The 16,822-nt window shown below is 38.3% G+C and overlaps 1 protein-coding gene across 2 annotated transcripts in view; it reads right to left on the bottom strand.

The window, feature by feature from the left end:
- The window catches only part of MAP3K15 (mitogen-activated protein kinase kinase kinase 15), a 142,964-nt gene that overhangs the window by 66,680 nt on the left and 59,462 nt on the right, over positions 1-16,822 (bottom strand). For both annotated transcript variants that reach the window (XM_074214296.1, XM_074214297.1), the window contains one exon: positions 806-976. In XM_074214296.1, coding sequence (XP_074070397.1) covers positions 806-976 — 171 coding nt within the window. The remainder of the gene's footprint in view (positions 1-805; positions 977-16,822) is intronic.

Genomic DNA, 16,822 nt, shown 5'->3' with positions numbered 1-16,822 from the left:
CATTTAGTCCAGTGGGATTAAACTCAAAAAGAAACAGGGGTGATGAAACTATATAAGGATCCCGTGGTCTCAAATTGAGTTATAAAAGCACATATTCACATTGTGTTTTTTTGTATTTCTTTATTTTGATAAATAATTCCCAATTACATTTTTTTTGCAAGGCAGTGGGGTTAAGTGTCTTGCCCAAGGCCACACAGCTAGGTAATTATTAAGCATCTGAGACCGGATTTGAACTCAGGTCCTCCCGATTCCAGGGCCGGTGCTCTATTCACTGTGTCACCTAGCTGCCCCATCACTTTTATGTAGTTTGGGCAGCACATGTACTGTTTAATACTTTTGAGAAAACTGAGGCAGACATTAACTGATTTGCTCAGGGTCATATAGGTAATAAAATTCAAAGTTGGATTTCAAAGTTAGGTTCTCTGACTCCAGAACCAATCATTCTCTGTAACTAAATATGTTTCTCACCTGGCAGATATGGACAATAAAACCCCAGATTATCATTGCTGTTGTTCAGTTGTTTTTCAGTTGTGTCCATTTTGGAGTTTCCTTAGCAAAGTTACTGGGCTGATTTGCTACTTCCTTCTCCAGTTCATTTTACATATAAGGAAACCTTAGTAAATGGTAAAATGACTTGTCCAGGGTCACACAGCTAACGAAGTCACATTTGAACTGAGCAAGATGATTCTTCCTGACTCCAGACCTGGCACTCTATCCACTGCCACACTTAGTATAGGTGAATTTGTACAACTTTCTCACCTTACATGTAAAATAGAAATTGATTAAAAATAGAATTTGATCTCACCATTCAATGGCAGAGTCCCTGCTTTCCATATCCTTACAGTCTGAATCAAGGAATATATCCTTGTAGATTCTTCCACACAGGCAGAACATATCCGGAGCAGGATGATCACATGTTTGTAGAACCTGAAGCATCACTTGAAGGGCTTTCCCTCGGTCACCAGAATGATTTCTCCTGAAACACATTCATGTGCCATCATGAGAGGTTGGTGGCAAAGATGATTTTTTTTTTTAAAATCTGACTTAGAAGGTATCATACTATGTATACCCTTTGAAATAGCAATACCACTGCTCAGTTTATACCCCAAACACATTAAGAAGAGGGAGGGGGCAGCTAGGTGGAGCATTTGATAGAGCACGGGCCTTGGAGTCAGGAGAACCAGAGTACAAATCCAGCCTCAGACACTTAATTGCCTAGCTGTGTGATCTTTGGCAAGTCACTTAGTCCCACTGCCTTAAATTAAAAATTAAAAATTAAAAACAAATTTAAAAAAGGGAAAAGGATCTATTTACCCAAAAATACTTTTACACTTTTTATTTGTGGTGGCTAAGAATTGAAAATCAAAGGGTTCAATTAGAAAATGGCTAAACAAGCCATAGTATAACTGATTATGATGAAATATTATTGTACTATTAGAAATGACAAGCAATATGATTTCAGAAAAACTTGGGAAGATAAAAGTTAAGAAGAACCAAGAAAACATTGCACACAGTAACAAAAATATTGTACAATGATGAACTGTGAATGACTTAACTCCTCTCAGCAATACAATGATCCAAGACAATTTCAAAAGACTGATGATGAAGCATATTATATGCCTCCAGAGAAAGAACTGACATAGTTTGAATACAGACTGCGGCATGGTATTTTTCACTTTTTTTCTTGTATTTATTCTATTATTTATTTATTTTATTTATTTAGTCATTCTTGTACAAAATGACTAAAATGGAATTATTTTGCATAAATGCACATGTATGACCTATATCTTATTGCTTGGCATCTCCAGGATGGGGGAGAGAAGGAAGGAAAAGGAAGAATAGAATTTGGAACTCAAAACTTAAAAAAATACAAATGTTAAAAATTGTTTTAACAATTTGGGGGAAGGATTTTTAAAAAGATAAAATATATTTAAAAAAAAACCTGACCTAGAAAAACAATTTTAGTCTTCTGTTTAAACAGCCAAAAACATCAAATAATAACTTGTTTTACTTTTAAAAATATCAAGTAAGTAAATGAAGATTCAAGTGCATATTAAGCACCTACTATGTAACAGAGTGTTCCACAATGGGGATAAAAAAAAAATTCAAGTTTCTGCGGCAGCTGGGTGCCACAGTCTTCCTGGAGTCAGGAAGACCCAAGTTCAAATCTAACCTCAAACACTTAATTACCCTGCTTGCGTTGCAAAAAAATAAAAATAAACTTAAAAAAACTAAAAAATATATTCAAGCTTCTGCCCTCAAGGAATTTACATGCTAAAAGGAAAGAAATTTATAATATATATAGTTGTTGCTATTCAGCTGTATCAGTCATGTCTGACTCTTTGTTATCCCATTTGGGATTCTCTTGGCAAAAATATTAAGAGTAGTTTGCCATTTCCTTCTACTATTCATTTAATAGATGAAGAAACTGAGGCAAATAGAGCTACAGCTAGTAAGTGTCTGAGGCTAGATTTGAACTCAGTAAGAGTCTTCCTGACTCCAGACTCTGTGCTCTAACCTCTGTATCACCTAACAGCTTATTTGTATATACATCTAGACATACATATATATATATATGTATCGATGTGTACCTATTTTGCCCAGAGTCATATAACTTGTACCTGAAGCAGAATTTAAATTTGAGTCTTCCTGATTCTTCCTGCTTTATTCTAATGAGACTAAATGGTAGTTGATTAGATTCATATTCTTGATTTGGATCCTTCCCAATGCACCTGATGCTTTCTTTCTCTATTCATGATATTCCAATTCATTCAATCTACAAATTGCTTCTCCTGATGGAGAGTTCATTTTCTCTATTCTCTCTGCTTATTCATTCAGTATAGGAAGCCAATCCCACCCCCACCCCCAAACTGAATCAGTTTTGCTAATCATTTTTAACAGATGACATTTATCCTCAAGCTAATTTCTGGATCCTATGGAGAAAAAAATTAAAGAGATTAAACATTTAATGAGGTACAAAATGTCTACATCTGCTATGAGTCAAATTTTTTTAAGTTGTCCAATGTTCAGGTTTATGAAAAGACTGTGCCGGAAATTCTTGATTACTAATACGATTTTAAACCTTAAGGGTCTAGTTACATCTAGATTTGCCCCACATTGTTTCTTAATTTGAAACTTACTCTTTCTATCCACAACAAACAGAAAGTCAGAGGTTGGGCCACAAAAAAAAAATGCAGATACACACACACACACACACACACACACACATAAAATATTTGCAAGGGAAAGAGCAAAGAGAATTTTTCTAAAGAGAGCTGCTAAACAGTCTAATCCCTTTGGAGATTAACAATCCGCTTTGCTTATCTGCTTATCATTTCTAGACCCCAAGGTATCTAAGAACAAGGCAATATTTCAGAACTGTTGTGTTTAATCAGTCACCAGCGTGAGCGGTAGCCAGCTGCTGGTTTCTGGTAACATGAGAATTTTGTCAATTAACAGAAACTGATGAGCTAAGGTCTATCCTACTGAAAAGCGGTTTGCACAAGGTCCTGAGTCACCTTGATGTTAGTTCTTTCCCCCTTTTTTCCCTCCAGTTTTCCCTTATTCGCCACCCAACAAAATACTTAATAAAAGTTAATGGTCAACAAGAGATAGATGAGTTTTAGTCCACTTATATGGGCAACTGGGATAGGGAAAGTGGAAGGAGAAACTACAGTTTTTCTAAATTTAATTTTATTTGGTACTCTATAATAAATAGCCTAAGAGTCAAAAGATCAGAATTTGAGTTCAGCTTAGACCTGAGACAAGTCATTTAAATTCTCTAAAACTCCTTATATGTAAAATGAAGATAACAATGCCAGTACTTACCCACTTCAAAGAGGCTCTTATAGAAATCAAATGAAACCCTTGGAAGTACATTATAAATTACAGGTTATTTTTATAATCCATGGAAGAGGAGGATATACCTACATCCAGTATTGACCAGGAATATTGTCTTAAAAGGAATGGAGTCAGCATGATGAAAAATCTACCTCCAAAGAAAGAACTAAGGAACTCTGAGAGCAAACTGAAACATAATTTTTTCATTTTCTTTTTTATTTTTCTTGCCTTCTTTTGCAACATGACTAATAGGGAAATATGCTTCACATAACTTCACATGTATAACTGTTGTAATGTTTGCCTTCTTAATAGAGAGAGGCTTGAGGGAAAGAGAATTTTGAAGTCAAAATTTTTTTTGAATTAATGTTAAAATATATATATATGATGAATTTCTTAAAAATTTAAAAGGAACAGTGTCGCAGGATTTGAGGTTCAAAAGCTAAGCATTAACATTCACTACCTATGAGATCTTAAAAAAGTCATCTAACTTCTAAGAGTCTCAATTCTCTTATGTATAAAAATGAGAAAAGCTCAACAGCACAGTGGATAGAATGCCACATTTGGAACCAGGAAGACTAAGCTTCATGAGTTTAAATCCTGCCTCAGACACTTACTGGTTGTGTGACCTGGGCAAGTTAGGGTTAGTCCCGTTTTCATTAGTTTATATGTAAAATGAACCAGAGAAGGAAATGGCAAACCACTCCAGCAACTCTGTCAAGAAAATCCCAAATTGGACCACAAAGAATTAGACGTGACTGAAGAATAAAAATGAAAGGGTTAAACTCAATGTATTCTAGGGTCCCTTTTAGTTCACAAGCTATCAACCCATGAGGGACACCATCTACAAGAGTAAATAAAATCCCAGGTGAAAATCCAAAGTCACTTACCTTTTTATCAACATCATAAATTCTTAGAAGTCAGGAACCACATTGTTTAGAATGTCAATAGTCTAATAAATATTTGTCAGTAGATGAATTGTTGCACATTTAATTCCAACTTTGATACAGGTGGTTATACAGGTTTCCAGAATTCTGCTAATTATAACATTTAAATTGATTTGTGTTGATTTCAACTTTTTGATCATCAAGCCTTGAAAGTAAAACCAATGTCTGATTCAATTTCAATGAAATGGGACGAAATGGTCCCTCCAAAAACAGACACTGCCTATGAAACTGCCCCTCATTTTATATAGAGGGCAAAAGTTATTAGAGAAGAAATTCCACTGGCCTGAATCTACCTACTGGCAGAGAGTCTAACCAGAGTGGCAAGTCTGCCAGTTTTTCACCAGCTTTATTTGCCATAGTCTAAGAAATTACACAATCACCCATGGGAAATTCTTTTCCTACTCTATAGATGAAAACTGCCCAAAGACACATGATGCGAATACTACTCCTATGTTCTCCTCATGATGCTTTGGCGTTTTTAGATTTTTTTGCAAGGCAAATGGTGTTAAGTGGCTTGTCCAAGGCCACACAGCTATAATTATTAAGTGTCTGAGGCCAGATTTGAACCCAAGGACTCCTGACTCCAGGGCCAGTGCTCTATCCACTGCACCACCTAGCCGCCCCTCCTCATGATGTTTTGATCCCTAATGTTCCTTCACCCTAAACTTACATAGACTGCTTTTACTCACAACAGAGCAATGAGCCATTGGTTGACAAAACATTCATGCCAGGTTGTCTGTACCCCGAATGGAATTAACAGCTAAGAATTGGTTGACTTTGTGTGAAATGTGCCTGGTTTACTAGTGCTGTTACCAAAATCCTAATCCCTGTGAGACATCAGGGCAACGAGGGGAAGGGTAACTGTGTAAAAAAAGCCAATTAAATTTTTATCTCTTTCATCAATGGAAATGTACATCTTAGTTCAAAGTTCAACTTGTTGAATTTAGAATCGAAGAGGATATGGGTTCGAATCTTGACTCTGTTGTCTACTATTTGTATGACCAGGGATGTCTTTAAAACCTCTGAAAGTCTTTGTTTTTATCTTTAAGATAAGAAGGTTTGACTTAGATGATGCCCAAAGTTCCTTCCAGCTCTACATCCCACCTCTCCTTCCTCTTCCAATTATCCATTGATATTGTTGACAAAATTATTTTCTGACTTTTTACAGACTAAAGACTATTCCATTCCACTCTGAGAAATATAAGGTGTGTATTATAGTTTAAATATTTGCATTAGTAAATTTGCATTAGTATTTACCTCCAGGCATTCTTTGTCCTATTCTCTTCTAGGTCAGCTTTCTGGGGCAGTGGAGAGAGCCCTAGACCTGGAGTCACAAAAACTCCATAGACACAATGTCACAGAGCTAGAAATCAAAACTCAAGCCTTGCATGTCTTATTTTCAGAAGTCAGGAAGACTTTAGTTCAAATCCTGCCTCAGACCTTTACTAGCTGCATAGCCCTGATAAAGTCAATTAACCTTTGCCTATCTCAATTCCCTCAAAAGTAAAATGGGAATAATAATAGTACCTACCTTTCATAGGATTGTGGTAGGAATAAAATGAAGATTTATAAAACAATTTCCCCAAACTTAAAAGCACTACATAAATGTGAGCTATCATCATTTTTATTATTCCAGGTCAATATCTTCTTAGGTGAATTCTTTCAGTGATTCCATCTAATCATCCTAGCATTCCTCTCAAAATGCACACCGAACTAAAAATGACTCCTCAAACCATCAACAGAAACTGTCTCCCCTTCACTGTTCAAGCACCTCATCAAACCCGACTAACTCTTCCCAATAGTCTTCAATTAATTGGAAGAGGAGATTCCCTCTTCTATGATGCCTTCTTTCCTCAATACACATAATGTAAGCAATTGATCATTTGATTCCTAATTTGTCCGGGGTTGGGGGGAGGGGAGAGGAAGAGATGGAAGAGGAGCAGTCCAGACCTGTGAGTTCTTCATACATATAGGGAGATTTCCATCAAGTAAACTCTTTTACCAATTCAAAACAGTAACTGTCGTGGAAGTTAGGCTTAAGAGTTCCCCTAAACCTAGGGGGCAATCAAGTGTGTTTACCCTTTGATCCAACAATACCACTTACATGTGCAAAAATATTTATAGCATCTCTTTTTGTGGTGGCAATGAATTGGAAATTGAGGGAATGCCCATCAGTTGGGGAATGGCTGAACAAGTTGTAGTATATGAACATTATCGAGTACAATTGTTGAGTAAGAAATGATATGAGGGGGTAGCTAGGTGGTGCAGTGGACAGAACACCAACCCTGGAATTAGGAGGACCTGAGTTCAAATTTGACTTCAGACACTTAATAATTACCTAGCTGTGTGACCTTGGGCAAGCCACTTAAACCCAATGCCTTGTAAACCTCCCCCCCCCCCAAAAAAAACAGTAATGATGAGTGCCTAGACTTCAGAAAACCCTGGAACAGGAGAACAATGTACACATTAACGGCAACATTATGTGTTGATCAACTGTGAATGACTTTGTTATTCTCAGCCTAACAAATATCCAGGAAAATTCCAAAAGACTCATGACAGAAAATGCTGTATTCCTAGAAAAAAACTAAGGAGTAGTCTGAATACAGATCAAAACACACCATTTTCATTTTTGATTTTCATGGTTTTCCCCTTTTGTTCTAGTTCTTCATCCATAACATGACTAATGTAGAAATGTTTAACATGACTGAATATGTATAATCTATATAGCACTGCTTTCTCTTTTGCAGAGGGGAGGACAAAAAAGTTTTTAATGCCATACCGTAATTGGAAAAAATAGTATTTATGAAAGGGACAGAGAGGGAAGGGGGGGAGGGAGAGAGACAGAGGGGGAGGGGGAGGGGGGAGAGAGACGGAGGGGGAGGGGGAGGGGGGAGAGAGAGAGGGGGGGGAGGGGGAGGGGGGAGACAGACAGAGGGGGAGGGGGAGGGGGAGGGGGAGAGAGACAGAGGGGGAGGGGGAGGGGGGAGGGGGAGGGGGAGAGAGACAGAGGGGGAGGGGGAGGGGGAGGGGGAGGGGGAGAGAGACAGAGGGGGAGGGGGAGGGGGGAGAGAGACAGAGGGGGAGGGGGAGGGGGGGAGAGAGACAGAGGGGGAGGGGGAGGGGGGAGAGAGACAGAGGGGGAGGGGGAGGGGGGAGAGAGACAGAGGGGGAGGGGGAGAGAGGGGGAGGGAGAGGGGGAGGGGGGAGAGAGACGGAGGGAGAGGGGGAGGGGGGAGAGAGAGACGGAGGGGGAGGGGGAGGGGGGAGAGAGAGACGGAGGGGGAGGGGGAGGGGGGGAGAGAGAGACGGAGGGGGAGGGGGAGGGGGGAGAGAGACGGAGGGGGAGGGGGAGAGAGACGGAGGGGGAGGGGGGAGAGAGGGGGAGGGGGAGAGAGACGGAGGGGGAGGGGGGGAGAGAGGGGGAGGGGGAGAGAGACGGAGGGGGAGGGGGAGGGGGAGGGGGAGAGACGGAGGGGGGAGGGGGAGGGGGAGGGGGAGAGAGACGGAGGGGGAGGGGGAGGGGGAGGGGGAGAGAGACGGAGGGGGAGGGGGAGGGGGAGAGAGACGGAGGGGGAGGGGGAGGGGGGGAGAGAGACGGAGGGGGAGGGGGAGGGGGGAGAGAGACGGAGGGGGAGGGGGAGGGGGGAGGGGGAGAGAGAGACGGAGGGGGAGGGGGGAGGGGGGAGGGGGAGAGAGACGGAGGGAGGGGGAGGGTGGAGAGAGTGTATATTTTTAAATTTTATTTTATCAAACATTCTCCAATACCATTTTGTTTGTTTGTTTTTTTTGGCAAGGCAGTGGGGTTAAGTGACTTGCCCAAGGTCACACAGCTAGGTAATTATTAACTCTCTGAGGCTGAATTTGAACTCAGGTCCTCCTGACTCCAGGGCCAGTCCTCTATCTACTATGCCACCTAGCTGCCCTCCCTAATCATATTTTAATCTGATTCCAGGCCAAGTCTTTTGTAGACTGCATGCAGTCCAAGGGTCAGGAGTTTGACACCTCTGAACTATTTGTTCAGTCTTTTCAGTGGCATCTGACTCTTCATGACCCCATTTAGGGTTTTCTTTAGGGTGATCTTGAATTTTCTTCTCCAACTCATTTTACAGATGAGGAACTGAGACAAACAGGGTTTAGTGACTTGCTTAGGGTCAACACAGCTACTAAGTGTCTTAGGTTGGATTTGAATTTAGGTCCTGCTAATTCCAGGCCTGGTGCTCTATCTACTGTGACACCTAGCTGCCCTATTGAACCAAATTATCTCATATGTGTGTGTGTGTGTGTGTGTGTGTATACACACACACACACACACACACACACACATATACATATATATATATAAATTTAACTTTCTGCAGTACTTTTACAGTTCCAATTTATATTTTTCCTACAACTAGAGGAGGCATTTATTGCTGGAGGGTCATACCAGGCCTTTACTTTATCTAGCCTTTGAAAACAAAAACATATGGCAAAGACATTTTTTAAAACATATTTTAGTGTACTTTAGAGTTTTTAGTCTTTCACCATCATCATTTAGTAAAATTTCTGCTGATCATTAGCAAGGCAACTAGATTACTTTTTTTTCTTTTTCATGATCTTACAGAAATCACTCAAAGCACTGGATCAATTTCCCAATGCAATCCAGTGTCATTATCCTCTTCCTAAAAAAACTCTATACCCCATAAGACACAATGTTCTAGTTGTACACATAATCTAGGTATCATAAATTTGCCATCCACTTGGTTTTTCTTTCAAATTATCAGCAATTTAAATGAGAAGGCTTTTTAGTGTTCTGATGCTCAATGCAACTAGTAACCTGCCAAAGGCAAAAAGGAGAATTTAAAGAATCTCAATAATCACAGAAAATCCTTTTACTACTTAAGTTTCACCCAGTGCAAGACATCTGACACTAATGAAAACTTTAAGATGTGCAATGGTTATATTCAGTCAGCCACTGAACAAAGTCATCTCTGCAGGCTCATCTGCCAAAGATAGTGTGTGGTTTTAGGACAGCTATGAGAATAAGTCTGTTGGAAGAAGATTTTTACAGTAGTATTTATTCTACTGAGTCAAACTTTTATTTAGCATTCTGCAAACAATGGATCCATAGGAATCTTAAATTTTCTGTATCTTATCTCTCAGGCAAATCTGTGGTCTGTGGCAAAAAGCAGTTTGAAATACTGCCATCTTACTTGTTCTGTTCTCATGTTATCACCAAGAAAACTCTCAATGTGTATATGAACAATTTTCATAAAAATTTTTTATAGTATTAAGAAAATAGGTATATGGTTCACTGACAAATTTATTTACTTATAATTAGGATAAAATAGCTGAATAATAGACTTATGAGGATCAAATGAGATAACATGGAAAGCACATTGAAAACTATTAATGTTACATAAATTATTATTAGAAAATTTTTTTCATGTAATTGCATTTCTTTTGACACCTGCCTATCTGTATACTTGGACATGTCTTGTTCTTATATATCTGTTTGAATTTTCTAGATACATAATATGCAGGACCCTTATCAAAGAAATTTGGTAAGATGATTTAGTCCTAGTTCACTTATTCCCTTCTAATTCTTACTTAACCAATTTATTTGTGCAAAAAACCTTTTCAGTCTTATGCAGTCAGAATTGACCATTTTAATCTTTTTTTCCCCTCTGGTTGAGAAATCTTCCCCTATCCATTACTGTGAAAAATATTCCATTTCCTGTACTAGAAGAGATGATTTTTTCTTAATAGAATCACCTAATATTAATGAAATTATAGGTCTTAACTTTCCCTCCCTAAAAAGGTATTACTGAAAAAATGTTGGTGTTATAGGCTTTCCAGCATCTAACCAACTGGCATTATGAATGGTATTTTCACAACAGCAAAAAGTGGGTAGGTAGAAGAGATGTATATAAGAATATACATAGACATTCACACTTTTAAAAATCTTTTTCTTTACTGAATACAGAGATATTCATTTCCATAAATGACGGTCAGGTTTAAAAAATTTGAACTAATTTTAAATCACAATTCTTTTAGTATCATTTTCAATTTGATACATATTGAACACATCTCTCCTTGAGGTTGTTGTCCCCAGAATGATTTCTTAAATAGAAATATCATTTCCATTTAGGTTTCTGAACCTGACCAAATACAAACAGAAGAAATCAGAAATGAATGAATGAATAAATAAAATTAAACCACTTCTTTGGTGGTAAATTCATTCTTTTCTTTTCTGGTACTGGTAATTTGGTTTTCTTCTTAATTTTTATTTTTAGGTTTTTGCAAGGCAATGGGGTTAAGTGGCTTGCCCAAGGTCACACAGATAGGTAATTATTAAGTGGCTGAGGTTGGATTTGAACTCAGGTACTCCTGACTCCAGGGCCAGTGTTCTATCTACTGCACCACCTAGCCACCCCTTACCTCTAGTTTTTCCACCAGTTTTCAAATGACAAGGTTTCCAGGTTCTTCACGTTTTAGTTACCTGCTTCTCTCTAAAACAGATCAGCTAATGATAACAACTACTAGTGTTTATGCACTGCCTCTATGCTAGGAACTCAGCTCAGCATTTTGCAAATATTTTATCCTGACAACAACCCCAGAAGATACTTGTTTTATTACTATTGCCATTTTAAGTTGAAGATACCAAGGTTAAGCAACTTGTTCAGGGTCAACCAGCTCCTAAATGTCTGAGGTCACATTTGACTTGGACCTCCTGACTTGGACACCTCTGTCCATTGTCCTCTGTCCAACTATCTGCCTCTCTATAATACCTCATCAATATCCTAACTAGAATGCTGTGCCCAGAACTGGACATTATTCTCCAGATAAAATCTGACCAGGGCAGTGTGCATTGGATTTATTCCTTTTCTCATTCTACACATGATGTTTCTTTTAATCTTGTACAGGTTTCTGTGGCTGACGTGTCACTCTGGTGATTTGTCATCTGAATGTAGCTTGTAATCGCTTTTCGGCCTTTTGGCTAAGATCAAGTGTGAATGTAGCTTGTAGTCTCCAAAAACCATTTTCACATAAATGTTAACAATAGAGAATGTTTCATGAGAATTCTTGGAAATGAGAGAACCTTAGAGATAACCTAGTCCGATCCCCTAAAGTTACAGATAAGTAGATAGAGACCCAAAGATGAAATGGCTTGCCTAGAGGCAAATAGTTAAATGGGGAACTAAGGAAGAAGCACATCATATAATACTTTAGCAAATTATCAAAAGCTATCAAGAATGCTATAAGAATTTGGTGAAGAAATTAAACAATGTTGGGGCAGCTAGGTGGTACAGTGCATAGAGCACCGGCCCTGGACTCAGGAGGACCTAAGTTCAAATCCAACCTCAGACACTTAATAATTGCCTAGCTGTGTGACCTTGGGCAAGTCACCTAATCCCATTGCCTTAAATAAAATGTTTTTAAGAGAAATTATGTGATGTGATTATTCATTACCTACCCAGTGGATAGTTCTCCATCCTGGAACTGGGAAAACCTGAGTTCAAACCTGACTTCAAAACTCCCTAGCCATATGACTCTAGCAAATCATTTAACCTGATTGCCTCATCTGTAAAATGAGCCAGAAAATAAAACAGCAAAGCAAGTAGGGTTACAAAGAATCAGACAGACTGAAATAACTAAATAACAACAAAAAAGTGAGTTCAGGTTCTGGTTCCTTATCTGTAAAATGTTATTAATAATAATAATAATACTGAACTGCTCACAGGGTTGGTCACATAAAAGCTAGGAGGTATCTCATTTGTCATCTAGTCTTTTGCCAGAACACTAACAGAAGATGATGATGATAATGATGTTTGTTCTTTGTTTTTGAAGAAGACCATAACATCAGGGAGGGAACATCATTACAAGCACATGGCTATGCTAAGTCATCGGTCTCACTAGAAGGCAAGAACTAGGTTTTAAAAGAAATCCAGAAAAACTATGAGGCAGAGGGTTAGGAAGAAAATCATTCCAGGCTAAAAAAACCAGTAGTTGGAACACCAGGAATTTGTTCGGGAACAGTAAACAGGTCAGTGTTATTCAAATGAGAGTAAAATGTAAGAAAACTGGAAATGCAGGAAGAGTCCATGTTACAAGGAACATTAAGTAACTTTGATTTGATTTTTGATTTGATCCTGGAGTTAATAAGAGGTCACTGGAGTTTAATGGGGGTATAAAATGGTAAAACTTACACTTTAGAAAAATCATTCTGTAGGATGGAGAATGGGAAGAGACTGGAGGCAAGAAGACCAATAGGAGGCTATTGTATTTGTTTTGCTTTATTACACATGTTTTAGAAGAATTGTATGTGTGTTTTCCAATAAGAAGAGAAGCAAAATGGAAAAAAGATTCATAAAATATGGCAGTTTTTTTTAAAAAGCTACTGCTGTAGTCTCTATAAATCTCTACAAAATAAAGATCAAGCTAGAGTAGCTAGTCCAGTAGAAGAGTAAAAAAATAGATACATACAAAAGATCTTTTAATGGTAGAAACAATGTGATTTGGCAATGATGAGGAAAGTGAGAACCAAAAAAGTTAATTGACATTCCCAAGGTAATGTAGGTAGTAAATAGGAAAGCCAGAATGTGAACCTAAGTCTTCTATGTATGTAAAATGTCTTGTAAACTATAGAAGTTCCATATGAATGCCAAGTGTAATTATTTTATATAACTTATTTTAATTTTGTTATTGAAATTATTGATATTTTAATTAAATGACTTACTTAAAATCACATGTCCAATTAGAAACAGAGAAGAAACAAGTCTCCTTATTCTCATTTTAATGACCTCTGAGTACATTGTCCATCTTATAAAGCTCTAGAAAAAGGTCAGAAATATGTTGTACCAGGGTGGAGACAAGATAGCAGCTAGAAGGCAGGAATTCCTGAAAACTCATTCCCCAAAACCAAAAGTCATCAAATTATGACTAACCAAAATTCAGAGGGGCAGAACTCACAGAAAGCCCAAGTGATACAATTTCCCAGTCCAAGACGACTTATTAGTTCCATAGGAAAGGTCTGTTTCACCAGGACCCAGGGTTGGGAAGAGCCACAGCACATCAGGGCCTGAGTAAATCAGCTCTGGCCTTCCAGGCACAACCCATGGCATGCCTGGTTCCTTAGGGGCACCTGGGTACGTGGCAGAGGGGGCGGTTTCCAGATCTCTTAGCCTAGGGATCACTGGGGACAGCTTGAAGGGATGGTGAGAGAACTCTGCCACACGAGAGTGAGCATGGAGCAGAGAGCTGGCCTCAGAGCAGACCTGTGGTGAGAACCTGCAGTGGGAATCCACAGAGCTACCCCAGCACTTCCAGAATGTCCAGCCCACAGATGGTAAGGAGGTCAGAGAGACTACAGAGGTCTCTCTGCTCTTCCTGGGGCAGGACTCTGCTGTTTGCCCACACTCAGATCTAGGTTGCAGTTTGAGCCTCCATACTACCATAGGTGAGCTGGAACCTTCCTCACAGTTCCAGGGCATAAGGGAAGGTCTGTGATCATCCACATACCAGAGTAAAGGCAAGAGAACAGTCAGAGTCTCTCAAAAAACCTTGGAGGAATTACGATCCCTGTGGGGTGTCCCAAAAAGCCCCCAAAGCCTTGGAAGTGCTGTAAATCAGTCATAGGCTGAGAAAATGAGAAAACAAAAGAAAAGGAAGAATATGACCATGGAAAATTACTTTGTTCCCATGGAGGATCAAAATACATACTCAGAAGTAAATTAAAGCTTCTATATCCAAAGCCTCCAAGAGAAATAGAAAATGAGCTCAGGCAATAGAAGAGCTCAAAAAAGACTTTGGAAAAACAATTAAAGGAGGTAGAGGAAAAATTGGGAGGAGAAATAAGAATTATGTAGAAAAAATCATGAAAACCACTCTTGGTGTAAGAAATACAAAAAAAAAAATGCTGAAGAAAATAACATGTTCAAAACCAGTTTCAGCCAAATGGAAAAAGCAACACAAAAGACAAATGAGGAGAATATCTTAAAAAGCAGAATTGGCCAGCTGTAAAAAGAGATAAAAAAAAAGTTCTCTGAAGAAAATAACTCCTTCAAATTCAGAATGGAACTAAAGAGAGCTGATGACTTTGCAAGAAATCAGGAAGAAATAAAACTTCCAAAAAAAGCCAAAAATTAGAAGTAAATGTGAAATAACTCGTTGGAAAAACAACCAACCTTGAAAATAGATCCAGAAGAAATAATTTAAAAATTACTGGGCTATCTGAAAGTCATGACCAGGAAAAGAGCCTAGACTTCATTTTTCAAGAAATAATACAGCAAAATTGCCCTGAGATCCAAGAAGCAGAGGGTAAAAAAAAAATGAGGAAATTCACCAATCACCTCTTGAAAGACATCCTAAAAGAAAAACTCTCAAATCATTCCAAAACTCCCAAATCATTCCAAAACTCACTCCTAAGTCAAAGAGAAAATGCTAAAAGATACCAGAAACAAACAATGGTTCTATAGTCAGGATTACACAGGATCTGGCAGCATCAACATTGAGGGCTTGTAGGACTTGGAATATGATATCCCTGAAGGCAAAAGAACTTGGATTACAACTGAGAAAAACAACTCCCCAGCAAAACTGAACATTCTGTTTCAGAGGAAAGTTGGACTTTCAATGTAACAGGGGAGTTTCAAAATATCCTGTTGAAATAACTAGAGCTGAACAGAAAGTTTGATCTCCAAGTACAGGACTCAGGTGAAGTATAGAGGGAGTGAGTGAGAAGAACTAACGATGAGGAACTTAATGATGTTGAACTATTCATATTATTGCACAGGATCATTTATGAGAGCAGTTAGAAAGACATATATAGACAAGGCACAGGAGGGAGTTTAATATAATGGTATAATATGGTATAAAGATGGAGTCAATGGGTGATAAAGGAAAGTACTGGGAGGAAGAGAAAGGAGAAGAAGAAGGCTAAGATATTTCACATAAAAGATTCAAGAAAAAGTTTTTGTGATGAAGTGGAATGGGGAAGGCAAGGGGGAATGAGTGAGCCTTCATTCTCATCAGAAATGACTCAGAGAGGAAATAATATACATACTTAATAGGGTATAGAAATCTATCCTACCCTAGAGAAAAATAAGAGGAAAGGGATGGGTGGAGTGAAGGGGGAGATAGAAGAGAGGGAAGATTGTGGGAGAGGGTACTCAGGGTAAAAGGAGGGAAATAACAGAATAAATGAGAGTGGGGAGGAATAATGTAAAGATAAATGCAGCTAATAATAGTGACTGTGGGAAGATATTGAAGCAATTTCTTTGATGGAGATAAAGAAGGCAACTCATCCCAGAGACAAAGCCATTGGAATCTGAACACAGACTGAAGTATACTTTTTTCCTCTCTCACTATTCTTGAGGTTTCTCTATCTTTTTTCTGAGGGAGGGGTTTATGTTTACTCTCACAACAAGATTATTGTAATAATATAAAATAAATACACCAAACAGAAAAAAAGAAATACATTGTACATAGAGTGAATAGAGTCTGGAACCATCCTGGCTTTTACCTGAGTTCGAATCTGAAAAGAGAGACTTAATAACTAAGTCACAAACCTGTTTGCTTTGGTTTCCTCCTCTGCAAAATGAGCTAGAAAAGAGCAAACTACTCTGGTATCTTTGCCAAAAAAATTCCAAATGGGGTAATGAAAAGTTGGACATGACTGAAAATGACTGAACAACATAGACCATACAAGAAGAAATACCACTTTAGTATAAAATGGGTCCTCTTTAAAAACCAATTGCCAGATAATATTAAGCATGAATTAAATATTAAATGAGCATTTATGTATTTATGAGGGTGTGGGAAAAAGACTTGGATGACTTACCAGTCTTTAAAAAATTTCAGTGAAATTTGAACTAAAATCTTTTTTCTTGATTAGGGTTTCCTTAATATTTTTTTTTGGGGGGGGAAGGAATCATGTACCCCTTTGGAAAGCTGATGAAACTTATAGAAATGTTTCCTGTTTAGAAAACAGAATGTTTTTCTAAAAGTATAAAATACATAGGGTTACAAATAAAATGAATTATACTGAAATAGTCATCAAA

The sequence above is a fragment of the Macrotis lagotis genome, chromosome 1, assembly GCF_037893015.1.
Source record: "Macrotis lagotis isolate mMagLag1 chromosome 1, bilby.v1.9.chrom.fasta, whole genome shotgun sequence".
Lineage (NCBI taxonomy): Eukaryota > Metazoa > Chordata > Mammalia > Peramelemorphia > Peramelidae > Macrotis > Macrotis lagotis.
Note: the sequence above shows the minus strand (reverse complement) of the source record. Positions and strands in the feature narration are given on the sequence as shown.